General features: G+C 38.5%; 1 protein-coding gene across 2 annotated transcripts in view; it reads right to left on the reverse strand.

The window, feature by feature from the left end:
* PSME4 (proteasome activator subunit 4) overlaps positions 1 to 16,080 on the reverse strand; it is a 114,942-nt gene that overhangs the window by 12,082 nt on the left and 86,780 nt on the right. For both annotated transcript variants that reach the window (XM_044263953.1, XM_044263952.1), the window contains exons 36-41: positions 15,780 to 15,932; positions 13,784 to 13,888; positions 13,134 to 13,225; positions 12,155 to 12,286; positions 11,575 to 11,783; positions 9,472 to 9,557 (exon numbers count right to left, since the gene is read on the reverse strand). In XM_044263953.1, the coding sequence (XP_044119888.1) occupies positions 9,472 to 9,557; positions 11,575 to 11,783; positions 12,155 to 12,286; positions 13,134 to 13,225; positions 13,784 to 13,888; positions 15,780 to 15,932 (777 nt within the window). The remainder of the gene's footprint in view (positions 1 to 9,471; positions 9,558 to 11,574; positions 11,784 to 12,154; positions 12,287 to 13,133; positions 13,226 to 13,783; positions 13,889 to 15,779; positions 15,933 to 16,080) is intronic.

The following is a 16,080-nucleotide window of genomic DNA, read 5'->3' on the forward strand; positions in this document are numbered from 1 at the left end:
CCTTTCTTGTCCCACCCCATTTTTGCCTTTAAAGACCTTCCATTTTGGGAGGCACCTGGGTGGCTCAGTCAGTTAAGTGTCTGCCTCTGGCTCAGGTTGTGATCCCAGGGTTCTGGAATTGAGCCCTATATTGGGCTCCCTGCTCAGTGCGGAAGTCTGCTTCTCCTTCTCCCTCTGCCCCTCCTCGCCCTGCTAATGCTCTCTCCCCACCCTCACTATATTTATATACACCTTCCATTTGGTACAGATCCCTGGAGTCCTTTCCATTTTTACATGGTACTGCCTGATTCATGAATCACTGAACAAAGCCAGTAAGATCTTCGAATTTACTCTGATGAATTTTGTTTTTTTAACACTACTGACAATTATCATTTATTTGCTCTTTATTATTATATAATAGACATAACAGCTTTATTCCAATATTATGGGATGCAGTCCCCATAGGCATGTGTGATTTTCTGTTTTAAAAAGTCAGTGCTTCAGGGGCGCCTGGGTGGCTCAGTGGGTTAAGCCACTGCCTTCGGCTTGGGTCATGATCTCAGGGTCCTGGGATCGAGTCCTGCATTGGGCTCTCTGCTCAGCAGGGAGCCTGCTTCCCTTCCTTTCTACCTGCCTCTCTGCCTACTTGTGATCTCTGTCAAATAAATAAATAAAATCTTTAAAAAAAAAAAAAAAAAAGACAGTGCTTCATATATTCATCCTTACAACCAGAAACATAGTAAGGTGAAGTTCATTTGTTTCATTTTGCTTTTTTTTTTTAAAGGCAGAGGTGCCTGGCTGGTTTAGTTGGTGGAGCATGCCATTCTTGATCTCAGATCATGAGTTCGAGCCCATACTGGGTGTAAAGTTTATAAAGACTTTAAAAAGTAGGTTGGGGAGGGGAAGTCTTCATTTAATTTTGTTTTATGATCATAAAAAGTATTTTTAGGGCTCTAAAGACAAATTGGTAAAATAAAGTATGCTCAGCCTTCTTTGTCCCCAGCCCTTAATAAGTAAGTGTCCTCTAAAAGTCTTTTTTTTTTTTAATTTTTTAAAAGATTTTGCTTATTTGACAGAGAGAGATCACAAGTTGGCAGAGAAGCAGGCAGAGAAGGCAGGGGAAGCAGGCTCCCCGCAGAGCAGAGAGCCTGATGCAGGGCTCAATCCCAGGACCCCGAGATCACAACCCGAGCCAAAGGCAGAGGCTCAACCCACGGAGCCATCCAGGCGCCCCTCCTCTAAAACAGTCTAAATATATTTTCTTGTTTCTTTTTTAAAGTATAGTTTTAATATGGGGGTCCCTGGGTGGCTCAGTAGGTTAAGAATCCAACTTGTGATTTCAGCTCAGGTTGATCTCAGGGTTGTGAATTCAAGCCCTGTGTTGGACTCCATGCTGGGAACAGAGCCTATTGAAAAACAAGCAACAGTGCCCTCGCCCCCAACCAAAGTTATAGTTTAATATGGAAAGAAATTATTTTTCTCTTAAAACACTAAGGACTGTGTCAACGGAGGTGAAATATTCAAAGCTTAGTATTACCAAATTTCTTTGCATACCCATAACCAATGGGAACTTAACTTTGCGTTTACTTTCTTTTTTTTTAAACTATGCCTTTACTTTAACTATCCTTGTTTACCAAACATTAGCCAGGCTTCTCTGAACCCTCTTTTCATCCGGACCTACTGAGTCCAGTTTTATCAAGAATCCTGACATCTGAGAGAAAAGAATCTCTCTCATCTCTGTATCTGATCCAATTCCTCACCTCCACTTTTTGTACGTGATCAACATGGAATGCTTTTGGAAGAGTCCTGTCAAGTCAGTTTACCAAGAATCCCCTATACTTGATGTCTCTCCTATTAGTCATTTTCTTCGTACTAACACCTCCACACCGTTCCGCTCATTGGCTAAATATCCCCAGCTGTCTTTGCTGTATTCAGTCTTGACACCTATCCAATAGTTCCAAACGAAGTCTTCCTTACAACTGACATGTGTGAGAATAATTTTTTCTTTAGCAACTAAACCTCTAAGCTCAATATACTAATTCACTGTGATAATCTGTACAAGTTTGATGGAAATAATATCTCTTAGCAGACTTACTGAAACAAGTATATGAGATTTCATCTCAAATCAATGGAGAAAAAATACTTCACAACATCACTTAAAAATAAAGAAAATTATAAAAATAGAACTCCTTTATAACACAATAGAAAACTTGCAAAATACAGATAGCTGGCAAAAAATTACAAATAGCCAATGTATAAGGAGATATCCTCACTAAAGAAATACAATAATTTTTGTTTTATATTTTTATTTACTTATTTATCTATCATAAGGAAATGGCAAGCCCAGTGTGGGGCTTGAATTTTCAACTCTGAGATTAAGGGTTGCATGCTCTACTGAGTGAGCCAGCTAAGCATCACAAGAAGTATAATAGTCTTTAAAAAAAAATTTATTTAACCATCAAAGATTTAAGAAATGTCAGGGTTAATGGGGAAGAGATAACGTAAGACAGGCTCTTTGGAGGGCAGTATCCACTAGAATTACAAATGCAAGCAGGTCTTTTACATGGTAATTTTATATATAGTATTTGCCCTACAAATATATGCATAGTTGCAAAAGACTATTAAGTTTTTTTTTTTTTAAAGATTTTATTTATTTATTTGACAGATAGAGACCACAAGTAGGCAGAGAGGCAGGCAGAGAGAGAGGAGGAAGCAGGCTCCTTGCTGAGCAGAGAGCCCAATGCGGGGCTCAATCCCAGGACCCTGGCTGGGATCATGACCTGAGCCGAAGGCAGAGGCTTTAACCCACTGAGTCACCCAGGTGCCCCAAGACTATTAGTTTTTAACAGCCAAAAACTGGGAATAATCAGTGACTACCCATAGAAAATGGACTGAATAAATGATAATACAATGTAGTCACTAAAGAGGGAGAGGCAGTTATGTGAGAAGATGGTCATTATCAGACTCTAAAAATAAAAATCAGGGGTGCCTGGGTGGCTCAGTGGGTTAAGCCTCTGCCTTCGGCTCAGGTCATGATTCCAGGGGTCCTGGGATCGAGCCCCGCATCGGGCCCTCTGTTCAGCGGGAAGCCTGCTTCCCCTTCTCTCTCTCTGTCTGCCTCTCTGCATTACTTGTGATCTCTGTCTGTCAAATAAATGAATGAATAATCTTTAAAAAAAAATTAAAAAAAAAATCAATTTGTAGAATGAAACATTTCTTTATTTTTTATACAACCCGACATCTACACTAATGCAGCATATGGCACAGATGCACTCAGAAAGCTATAAAAAAAAAAAAAAAAGAAAGCTATAAAAAAAGACACACACCAAAGAAATTGAAGATAAAAAAATGATTACAAATACTGAATAGTCCAAATCTCCAGGCAATGTACATGGAATTGTTTTGTTATTTCATTCACCCATAATAAAAATGAGGTGATTTAGAGTTGGCTAGTTGAACGCTAGTATAAAAAAAGAAGATATTCGGGGCAACTGGGTGGCTCAGTGGGTTAAAGCCTCTGCCTCCGGCTCAGGTCATGATCCCAGGGTGCTGGGATCAAGCCCTGCAACAAGCCCCGCATCGGGCTCTCTGCTCAGCAGGGAGCCTGCTTCCCCATCTGTCTCTCTCTGCCTACTTGTGATCTCTGTCTGTCATATAATAAATAAAATCTTAAAAAAAAAAAAAGAAAGAAAGAAAGAAAGAAAGAAAGAAAAGAAGATATTCATTTGCCGGCAGGCCTACCATTACCACCAGGAAAATTTAAGGTGACTCACTCACCTGTTGAATCATCAGTCTTTCTTCCTACCATTCATGAAAAAAATGTGTTTTATGAATGAAATTAGGGCATAATGTTCTCATGTTAAGAAGAGGTTAAAATGTTCTACTAAAACCAGCAAAATCCTGAAATCCAATAAGTAAACTTCACTGTAAGGAACAGCGTGTTCCAAAGCAGCAAATTAACCATTATTAATTACTAGCACAGGACAACAATTTGTTTGCGCTAGACTGCTTTCATGTGTCAGTAAAATCAAAATCTCTTAGATATTTTTAAGTTTTTACTGATTTGGTTAAGTGATCTCTACACCCCATAACCCTGAGATCACGAGTTGCAGTTCTAACTGTGCCAGCCCGGTGCCCCAAAATCTTGGAGATATTTTACTTTGCAGTGATTTTATCTATTAACAACATTACTGTTTGTGGAACGAAAACCTTTTCTGTTACAAAGCAAAGCTTCTAAGTTTGGAAAAGTACTTTCTTTAGTTCATCTCAAGGAATAACATCGGTATTTCTTGATCAGCAATTACTCTGTAGTCTAGTTTATCTGAATCTTACCAACTCACTTAAAACTTTTTAATTTTCAACTTTTTTTTAAAAAGATTTTATTTATTTATTTGACAGAGAGAAATCACAAGTAGACGGAGAGGCAGGCATAGAGAGAGAGGGAAGCAGGCTCCCCGCTGAGCAGAGAGCCCGACGCGGGACTCGATCCCAGGACCCTGGGATCATGACCCGAGCCGAAGGCAGCAGCCTAACCCACTGAGCCACCCAGGTGCCCCTAATTTTCAACTTTTAATATTTTCTCAAAAGTATTATTTTTCTTCCCAGATACAACTTTTTTTTTTTAAAGATTTTATTTATTTATTTGACAGAGATCACAAGTAGGCAGAGAGGCAGGTGGTGGGGGTGGGGAAGCAGGCTCCCTGCTGAGCAAAGAGCTCGATGCAGGGCTCGATCCCAAGACCCTGGGATCATGACCTGAGCTGAAGGCAGAGGCTTTAACCCACTGAGCCCCACAGATACAACTTTTAAAAGAACACATGTGTACACTGTCATAATGTTCCAACTACCACAGTAGTTACAGAAAAATTAAGATTCAGACAACCTTAAAGTATGGGAATGTTCAACTGGCATTAAGGGGGGTACATTATAGTCTCTTCATAAAAAGACAAGCTGTAATCCATCTATATGACATTCTTGAAATGACAATTATAGAGATGGAGAATAATCAGTGGTTGCCAGAGGATAGTGGTGCTGAGGGAGAGGAGGAAGGTTGACTGTTATGGGGTAACACAAAGTAATTTTGGTGATAATGGGAGTACTTCTGTATCATAATTGTGTTGGTGGTTGTAGGAATCTATTTGTGTGATAGAATGACATAGAATTATATACATGTTGTACTGATTTTAATTTTCTGATTTTGAAAATATAACTACTAGAAAAAAATAAATGAAGGGTACATGAGACTGCTCTGTAGTACCTTGCAACTCCTGTGAAGCCTTTCTAATTCAAAATAAAAAGTTTGGGGGGGGCGCCTGGGTGGCTCAGTAGGTTAAGGCCTCTGCCTCTGGCTCGGGTCATGATCCCAGGGTCCTGGAATTGAGCCCCGCATTGGGCTCTCTGCTCAGCGGGGAGCCTGCTTCCTCCTCTCTCTCTGCCTGCCTCTCTGCTTACTTGTGATCTCTGTCTGTCAAATAAATAAATAAATAATCTTACAAAAAAAAAAAATTGGGGGAATAAAGTCTATGCCAACAAAATCTAGAGGCTTTCTTCAGGTACTGACTATTCTTATCTTTTGCTTTCTGGCCATACCACAGAGGAGACTGACATACAGTGATTTGGGTTTTCCTTAAGAACTGAAGTAATAAGGGTGTTTTAATGTCTGTTTGTAGCACTTCCTTGCCAATATCCATCCCTCTTGCTGAAAACAGACATTTTGATTAACTTTTGGAAAATCATTTTTTCTGTCATTCTGGTGGGTCCGTCAACGGAGGGATCATATTGTTGAGCCAAAGTGTATTTCTGGACATCTAAAATCTTGACGAGAGAAATGCAAGGAGACGGCACCTGCTGAGGCTATTTAGCTTCTGTTACCTGTGTCCCTAGGCAGCGAACTGCCTAGATACTTCTATGTAATCTAATTAATTTCCTCTTTCCACTGTTGCAGACATTTAGTTTTCAGTGCTTGCAATTAAATATCCTTAACTAATACTGTGATATAAAAAAAGGAGATCTTAGTCCTTCTTTTGCTTTGTTTTCACATAAATTTATTAATATTGGTACATCACAGTTAAGATTTAACTGACATTAAACTGTGTTAACCTGTACAAAATGCTGCTCTGTGTTAATCTGAACAAAAATTTAGTTAGCAAAAGAACACTCTACAGGGTTGTCCTCTCCTCTAATATATATTTTTTAAGATGTCATTTCTTTATTTATTTGACAGTGAGAGAGGAAACAGAAGCAGGGGGAATGTGAGAGGGAGAAGCAGGCTTCCCGCTGAGCAGGGAGCCTCATGCAGGGCTCGATCCCACATGACCTGAGCCAAAGGCAGATGCTTAATGACCAAGCCACCCAGGTGTCCCTGCTTCCTCTAATTATTAAGAAAAGTAGTTTTTCTGCAGAAATCCTATCAATGGTATGTAATTCTGTACCAGCTGTAACAACATCTGTAAGTTTTTCTCTGAGTCTGACATATACAAACTACTATTCCATAGTAGTAACTTCTGATGAGCACTCAGGGAAGTTTGAAACTTATCATACAACACGTCCTTTTTTCCTCCTCCCTGATCATTGGCATCTGAACTCTTTACTATTCCAAATTAAAATGCAGTTAAAGACTAGTAACAAAAGCAATATGCAATAATTATAATATATATAAATATTTTATACCGTGCTATCTGCTTTATAGACATGATCTCATTTCATCCTTGCAAAAACTTGGTGAGGGACTCTTTGACTAGAAAAGGCAAATAAACTGCAACTTTCACTTTGATATAGATGTCAAGGTGGTTTTTTTTTTTTTGAATTGATATAAAACTGCTTTTTATGTGATAGGATATAATAACTTCATTTAGAATTTATGAAGCACCTCAAGTGTCAGAAACATATTTCTGATCTCATCTCCAACTATTTCTGAGTGCGTTCCACAGTTTAATAAGGAACAACTAGGGGCGCCTGGGTGGCTCAGTGGGTTAAGCCTCTGCCTTCGACTCAGGTCATGATCTCAGGGTCCTGGGATCAAGCCCCTTATCGGGCTCTCTGCTCATTGTGGAGCCTGCTTCCTCCTCTCTCTGACTGCCTCTCTGCCTACTTGTGATCTCTGCCTGTCAAATAAATAAATAAAATCTTAAAAAAAAAAAAAAGCAATAACTTGCTTTTAGACTCCTTTCTTTATTCTTACTCTACACAGCTGACTGCCTGGAAAGTAACTTTCATCTGTGCTATGGTGTCTTTGTACCACACACTCCATTCACCATGATGACCTAAAGCAGATTCTCAAACTCACTATCTGTAGATCCAGGTGAAATGTTAGGCAATGTGAAATGTCAGAAGCAATTCACACAATACAGCTTTCTAATGATTAATGTTTTTACAAATTTCATGTGGATTCAACACCTCTTTCTATCAACCTCACTCTCATATACCTGATTTCTGGTTTTTGTTTGTTTGATCGCAGGCGTCCCTCCCTGATTTTTTTTAGAAGATTTTAATTTTGGGATGCCTGGGTGGCTCAGTTGGTTGGGCAGCTGCCTTTGGCTCAGGTCCTGAGCCCAGTGTTCTGGGATGGAGTCCCTCATGTCGGGCTACTTGCTCGGCGGGGAGCCTGCTTCTCCCTCTGCCTCTGCCTGCCACTCTTGTCTGCCTGTGCTCGCTCTCTCTCTCTCACAAATAATAAATAAAATCTTAAAAAAAAAAATAAAAGATTTTATTTTTAGGTAATCTCTAATTCACTCAAAAGAAAAGAAAAAATTAGGGGCGCCTGGCTGGCTTAGTCAAAAGGGTGTGTGACTCTTGATCTTGGGGGCATGAGCATGAATGGAAGAAGGGGATAAAACTCCAACTATACCAACACTCATTTCACACCACCCATTTATGGACATATGAGATCATGTTCTGTATTGACTGCATATGTGACAGTGGAAAAGTTTAAGCACCACTGCCCTAAAGACAAACCCTATCTGCACCAAGGACCTACAAGTAACAAGGATCTATATACACTAATAACTACTGCCTACTCTTCGATCCTGGAAGATCCCAGAGGTACTGATGGGTATCAGGCCCTACCTAGCATTTCTAAAAGTATTTTAGTGGTGGATCCTTTGAATATTACCAGTAATCTTTTTTTTTTTTTTGAGAGAGAGAGCATGCGTGTGTGAGAAGTGGACACCCCTTCCCACTATGGGATCACGACCTGAGCCAAAGGTAAACGCTTAATGACTGATCCACCCAGGTGCCCACTAGAGTTTTTGAGATTTCTTTTTTTTTTTTTTTTTAAAGATTTTATTTATTTATTTGACAGACAAGAGATCACAAGTAGGCAGAGAAGCAGGCAGAGAGAGAGGAGGAAGCAGGCTCCCTGCTCAGCAGAGAGCCTGATGTGGGGCTAGATCCCAGGACCCTGAGATCATGACCTGGGCTGAAGGCAGAGGTTTTAACCCACTGAGCCACCCAGGCGCCCCTCTTTTTGAGATTTCTTGAAGACATAGTATACTGTGGCAAATCCAAAGTTTAGCAGACGATTTGCTGGGACACAGGACCAAGGGTATTCCTCCCAAAATGATATCTGCACCGAACAGTAACTCTCAAGCAGCAGTGATGTTTGTGCCATTTGTTCCAAATGTGCCATAAGACCAGACCATTTTGATAACCATAGCACGACTGCAAACTAGAACTGTGGCAACCAATATACTGATCTGTGACCTTAGTTTTACCAGCTTCATCACCTGCCTAGATGAGTAATTAGACCCACGTAGGCTACACCTTCCATCAAATCAAATCAGACGTCAGTCTCTTTGCAGGACTGACTGCCAGAAACAGGCTACTTCTGCAGGTGTTTGTTAAAAGCAGTTACAGTCCCATTTGACACCATAAATACAAATATTGTATGTATAAATATAATACAGCTTTAGATTTCACATATACTGAATAAAACAAATCAGAAATAGCTGTATTTAAAAAATGTCACTAGGGCTTTATTTTTTTAGCTGTCAATATTTTCCTTAACTATGCTTGGAAACTGGTTATCAGTATAACAATGCTTTGTCTCTAAACTTTTCATATATCTGTTAAGATACTAGCCTTACCTAATACTGAAAAGACTATTTCAACAAATATTAAACTGCTATCACCTCATGATTCTCCAATGACTATTCTCCTTAGCGAACCAACCAAGTCACACAGAGTCTGAAAAACTATCCGCTATCAGGTGATAAATATAAATTCCCTGTGAAGTTCAGATGGGTATGCATTCTTTTTTTCTTTCCATGTTTGCATTTAAATTCCAGTTAGCTGGGGTGCCCGGGTGGCTCAGTCAGTAAGTGTCTGACTCCCTGCTCCACAGGAAACCTGCTTCTTCTTCTCCTACTTCACCTGCTTGTGTTCCCTCTCTTGCAGTCTTTCTGTCAAATAATTGAATAAAATCTTAAAACAAGTAAGTAAATTCCAGTTAGTTAACACAGGGAGGCGCATTCTTAGTTTCAGCCATAAACTTACCTTAAAAAACAACGGTAGAAGCTGAAGTTGCTCTGTGACCGCTGTAGAGAAGGATCTTCCTGCACTAGCCATCAGCCATTTCAATACTAATTGAAAATAAACAGGTGGAATCAGTCTTCCTATACAGTTAGAGCACAAAATAGAGTAATACTATAGTGCTAGTGTCAGAGAGCCATTATGATAGCTCTGCTAACTAACTCTTCAATGTCAAGAAAGAGCTCATGATGTTACTTCATAGATTTGAACAGCATTATGACAGGAACCACAATAAAGGGCGTCAACCAACTAGGGTACTGAAGTCAATCAAAAAAATGAATCAACAAATTAACAGCCTACTAAATATCAACACCAACTATGAATTAACCTATAGTAATCCTAATGTAGCAAAAATGCTAACTAAATTAAGCTGTTTATACTTAGAATGCTTGAAAAAATTTTAAATTTCTAACAGGACACCCCCAATAATCAAAACAATTTTGAAAAAGAACAAAGTTGGGGGACTCACAGTTCCTGATTTCAAAACTTACTACGAACTACAGTAATCCTAACAGTGTGGCACTGACATAAGAACAGACATACAGACCAATGGCGTACACTGGAGTCCAGAAATAAGCCCTCACACATATGGCCAAGTAATTTTCAGAAGACTGCCAAGACTACTCAATGAAGAAATAAGCCTTTTCAACAAATGGTGCTCGAGCCAAAAAATGAAGATGACCCTTAACTTACATTATATATACAAATTAACTTAGGGAATTAAAGATCTAAACTTGTGAACTCAAAGTGCGAAACTCTGGGATGCCTGGGTGGCTCAGTGGGTTAAGTCTCTGCCTTCTGCTCGGGTCATGATCTTAGGGTCCTGGGATCAGGCCCTGCATCGGGCTCTCTGCTCGGCAGGGAGCCTGCTTCCCCTCTCTCTCTGATTGCCTCTCTGCCTACTTGTGATCTCTGTCAAATAAATAAATTTTAAAAAATATTTTTAAAAAGAAATAAATAGAAGTTTAAAACTCTTAGAAAAAAACGTAAGGGAAAAATTTCATGATGCTGGATTTGGTAATAATTTCTTGGATATGACGTGAAAAGCAAAGGCAACAAAAGAAAAAATAAACTCGATTTCATCAAAATTAAAAACTTTTGTGCATCAAAGATACTATCAAGACAGTGAAAAAGACAACTCACCAAATAAGAAAATATTTACACACCATTTATTAGACAAGGGGCTGATATCCAGAATACAAAAAGAACTGTAACTCAAAAACACTAAAACCTAACTCAAAAATTGGCAGAGATGTGAAGAGACAATTCTCGAAAGAAGATTAGAAAAAAAAAAGGCAAATAAATGAAAAAATGTTTAACCACTAATCACACTAATCATTAGGGAAATGCAAATCAAAACCACAGATACCTCTTCACACTCATTTGGATAGTTTTAAGTCATAAAAACAGAAAAAAAGGTATTGGCATGAGTATGAAAAAATGGCAACCTCCTTGTACTACTGGTTGGAAGGTAAAATGGGGCAGCTACTGAGGAAAATAGTTCGGTGGCTTTTAAAAAAACTTAAACGTAGAATTACCGCGTGGTGCAGCAATTCTATTTCCAATAGCCCAAGGAAGTGAAAGCAGGGGACTCAAAACGTAACATCTACATCACTGCTCACAGCAGCTGAGAGGCAGAAACAACCTAAATGTCCATCAACAGATAAATGGATAAATACTGAAAACACAATGCAAAGTTAAAACGTCCAACTTAAAAGGACAAATGTATGATCCCACTTATACGAAATACTTAAAATTGGCAAATTCTGAAGCTAGGTAGAATGGTGGCTGCAGGGGCGAGGGAAGTGTAGAACAAGGTCATTACAGATCTTCAGTGTTGCAATCTGAAGAGTGCGGGAGATGTACGATGGTGACAGTTGTTCGACAATGTGAATGTATTTAATGTCACCCAACTATAAACTCCGTATTATGTGCGTGTTACCACAATAAAAGAACAGGAACAAAACATACCAAAGAATAATCTAAATAAATGTCTATTTTGTTTTGTTTTCCCCTGGTAATAAATGTCTGTTTTTAAGCAAGCTTCTATTAATTTTAGCCACTCACTAGTTTTTAAGAGTTTAATGCCCTGAGTTCGTTCATCTTCTTCACCAATTCCATTTTCTTCCATAACATGGTTCTGAATTTCTTCATCTACATCCATAAGGGGTTTCAATCTCTCTAGAATTCGAGCAGTAAACTCAGGGACTCGTGGGGATGCTGTTGGCGCAGTGTTTGGCAAAGAAACATCGATCATAAATATGTAGGTCAGCACGCTGTAAAATGAAATACACATAGGAGTGAGAAGAGATGCCATGTTCTCAATAAAACTAAGGTTCAAAAGCAATGACCCAACCAAAGTAAATATTTGAACAATGACTCCTAGAGAGAGTCTCTTGTGCTGTGCCCGTAATTCGGAGATACTGAGAACCGGCCAAATGTGCACCTCTGGCTCGTGAGCTCACTGCTGTCCTGTTTTACATCAGCGCCTCATGGACTAGTGTCCCAAACACAATATAAAACAAAATTTGAAGACGAGGATTCACGAAACCCAATAGTAACATAACCAGTATGTACTACTAAATATTAAAATTTAATATAAAAGAACTCAAGAATTGTACCATACCACAGGGAAAAGAATACCTACCTCCCTATTCTTTCCCTGACATTTTTGTAAACCTGGGTGAGTTTGGGTTCTAAGTACTTCAGTAGTCTGTGCAACAGCTCAGGTACTCTCCACTCTTGCTGGGCAAGGCCACCTTGCAGTACATAGAGTCGACTAGAATGAAAGCACAGCAAAGTTAAAGCCCTTCCCTGCCTTTACATATGGCAGTGTAGACTAATGGAGTCTGTATTCCACTTAAAACTGCTACATTTTGAGCCCCGCATCAGGCTCTTTGCTCGGAAAGGGGACTGCTTCCTCCTTTCTCTCTGCCCACTTGTGATCTCTCTCTCTCTTTCTCTCTGTCAAATAAATAAATAAAATCTTTAATAAAAAACAACTGCTACATTTTCTCACCCAATAAATATTAAAACTGACAATTCAAAACAGCACCTTTATGAAGATCTTATTTTTACTGCATTTTCGCTGTACGCTCATTCTCTCCATTCCCATACAATCAATCAAGAGAAATACTGACTTGAGAATACTCATTGATTTCAAAGCATCAAAAACTTCTCCACTATTTCATAGCAACACTAACTTATTATTGTTGTTAACAGGATTACCTAGATTCCCTTCTCTAGCCTACTAATTCTTTCCAGCTCTTTTTATCCCAGCAAGAATGCTTTTCCTTGAATGGATTACTGGTTTTTTCCTAATAAGGAAGAGTGAAAAGTACTGTCATGGTATAAAAAAAGCCGCTCCAAGAGGAAGAAGGTTAAATCTAAATTACGTTTGACTTGCTCAGGTTGTCTCTATTTCTACTGCTTCCCCACTGAGAAATAACTCTACTTAGTATCATAAAATATACTGAATTGGATCACTCTTCTCTCAGAAGAAAATAGTTACATTATCAGGCCTTTAGGAGTATAGACAATTCACTTCTATTTACACATCAAGAGCAAAGCTGTTATCTTTTGTTGCAAAATCTTTCCTTAACCTTCTAAGTTTTCTTTTTATTTACCATGCATCTACAAAGGATCCTCCTTCACCACTCAGTGGTGATTCTAACAGCAACTCAAAAAGCCAGTGAAGTTTCCGGGGATCTCTGCTTTCCTGTGTTGAAAATACAAAATAACAATTAAAACAGGGGTCCTATAATTCTGTATATAAATCAGATCCTGTTATTTTAGTATTATAAATAAATATAAGCGAAGAAAACAAAAAAAACCCTCGTACTTTAGTCAAATCCAAGTTTTACAGTTCATGTGAGAAAGGTAGATAGTAAGAAACTTTGTTAGCTAAAGGGATTATCTTTAAATCAAAGTATACAAGCTATAGACACATTTAGTGTAGAAAGTAACACCTACCTTGTATCATCTGGCTTTTACTTTGTGTAGGTTACATTTCCAGATACATACATGATTTGCCTTTTAATCTAAGAATGCATTACCATGACAGAGAAGATGTAATAATCACTTAAGAGGTACCACTCAAGGCTTATTTGAAAGGATGAACAGAACCAACTTCAATTCTATAAGATGAAAAAACTATGAAGAAAATTGCTATGAAGAAGAGAAGACTCAAGAGGTATAATGAGATTTCACAGATTTTGAGAAAGGGTATGAAACAGTTTAAGTAGATGAGTAAACACAAAAAAGAAACAGAACTTACACAGGATGTTGCTATGCAAGTTCCCCAGTCGTTGTAAGTTTCTACTGTAATGTTGGACAGCGCTGTTCTAAGCAGTGGGCAAAGAAGCTCCCAAAGCTTCTCCACCTACTCAAAACAAAATATATGGGGAAAAGTTAATGATGCTCACATTTTTCTTCAACTGCCTTTCCCTGGGAATACACACATATAAACACACAACCCAATACTTACTCAAATTATTTCTTAGAACACCCAAATAATCCAGGAAAATAACTTCACCATATTATCATACCCACATATAAGTGAATTTTTTTCCCAAAAAATTATTCAGAAGAGAGGAGACACCATAAATGGTGACTCACAAAATCTCACACTATTGAAAAAAAATTTGAAAATGCTGAGTAATAAAGTACACTGGAGTCAAAAAAACCCCTCATTTTGTAAGTTTCACATGCTTATCGAGGTCACTTGAGTCCTAATATAGGAAGCAATGACTTTTTAATACAATTTAGTATTAGCCTGAAGCATAATTTTCAAATTCCAAGTTCTGCAGTCAAATGCTCTACTACTGAGCTATACCCGCCAAATTCCAAGTTTTGGATTACTATAAATAGCCTTTTAAAAGTGATCACTTATACAGAGATGTGAATCTATGTGGATAGATGCTTCTCACAGTTTGAGAATACAAATCATCTTGAGATTTTATTAAGATTAATAAAATGCAGATTCTGATTCATTTGATCAAGGTGGGACCTGAGATCCTATTTTTCTAACAAGCTCCCAAGCAATGCCCATGCTGGAGGTCCATGGACTGCACTTTAGTCAAAAGGACTTCTAGAGGACAAATGAGGAGGGAGGGCCTGGGATAAAAATTTCCAGTGGTAGCACCAGCGTTGAGGAGGAGAAGGGAAAAAGGGAGAGGAGAGAGAAAGGGAGGAGAGCAGAAAAGCTATATCTTAAAACAATATATAAAGAAAGGAGAGGTATTCTGGAAAAGAGCTAACTAAAAAATGACAGAGACTAGATGACAAGGATATGTGTGACTTGTTTAAACCAAACTGTTCATGTTATGTGAGGAAGAAAAAGGTAATATTACACATCAACAAATACTTTAATCTAATAAGTGATTTGAATATGTATAACTAGGGACGCCTGGGTGGCTCAGTGGGTTAAAAAGTACCCACTGAGCCTTCCGCTCAGGTCATGATCCCAGCATGCTGGGATTGAGCCCCATTTCGGGCTCCCCGTTCAGTGGGAAGCCTGCTTCTCCTTCTCCCACTCCCCCTGCTTGTATTCCCTCTCTTGCTGTGTCTCTGTCACATAAATAAGTAAAATCTTAAAAAAAAAAAAAAATACATATAACTAAATTAATGTATTGAAAGTGTTCACAGTCCAAAAAGAATGTGTAACGAAGTCTGCCAAAACTAGTGTCTGTGTCTTTTCTTTGAGGAAATGGTGGGCTACCTTGTACTTTGGCATTCTGGGTATTTTTAGTCCAGTTATTTTCAATCTAGTGCATTTTGCTAAGAAACTAACCTTAGGGTAGGTGTGTTAAAACTAAGTTTTACAATTAAGAGGGATACTTAAAAAAAAAAAAAAAAAAAAGGATGTCAAACTCAAACTATCTGTGAGACAAAATGAGTCATGGAGATGAACAAGGAGGCAAAGAGAAAGATTTAATGAGAAGCCAGAGAGTGACTCACGAAGGGAGAAGCCCATGCACAGCATGCTAGTCAACTGACAGACACAGGGCAATAATGAGGACCAGTTCCAGGATCTTCCCACCAATCAAGAGAAAATGAAATCTTTTCTTAGGGTTCTTCCGCTAATGGTGGCAAATAATTCAAATTTTGAAAGATACTGAATGTTGACTATGCATTAGTCTGTGACCGACACTCAAAAGCAATATGTAATTTGAACATTTCCTATTTCAAGTATTAATATTTACTGTGTTGGGAATTGCTACATAAATGGGTATTACAGCTTTAACAGGGAACGTGCTGTACAAATACATCACCTTTTCAAACGTCCAATGCTTAGAACCTCTGATTAAACCAGCTATAATTTCTGCAACACATCGCTGGGTGCTTTCATGTGAATCTGCAACCAAACGTTCTAAATGGGGCTTCAGAATTGGCAGAAACGCATCATCGAAATTTCTGAATATGCCCTATATATACACATATAAAAAAGAAAGTTCTTCAGTACTCAAATGACTATCATCTCCATTATAATTCTAAAATGCTTGTGTTCATTTACATTACTACTGTGCTCACAAAACCCCAAGAGTTCTACCCTTTAGAAATGCTTTAACAATG

Source organism: Neovison vison, chromosome 8 (assembly GCF_020171115.1).
Source record: "Neovison vison isolate M4711 chromosome 8, ASM_NN_V1, whole genome shotgun sequence".
In the NCBI taxonomy this organism is placed as follows: domain Eukaryota; kingdom Metazoa; phylum Chordata; class Mammalia; order Carnivora; family Mustelidae; genus Neogale; species Neogale vison.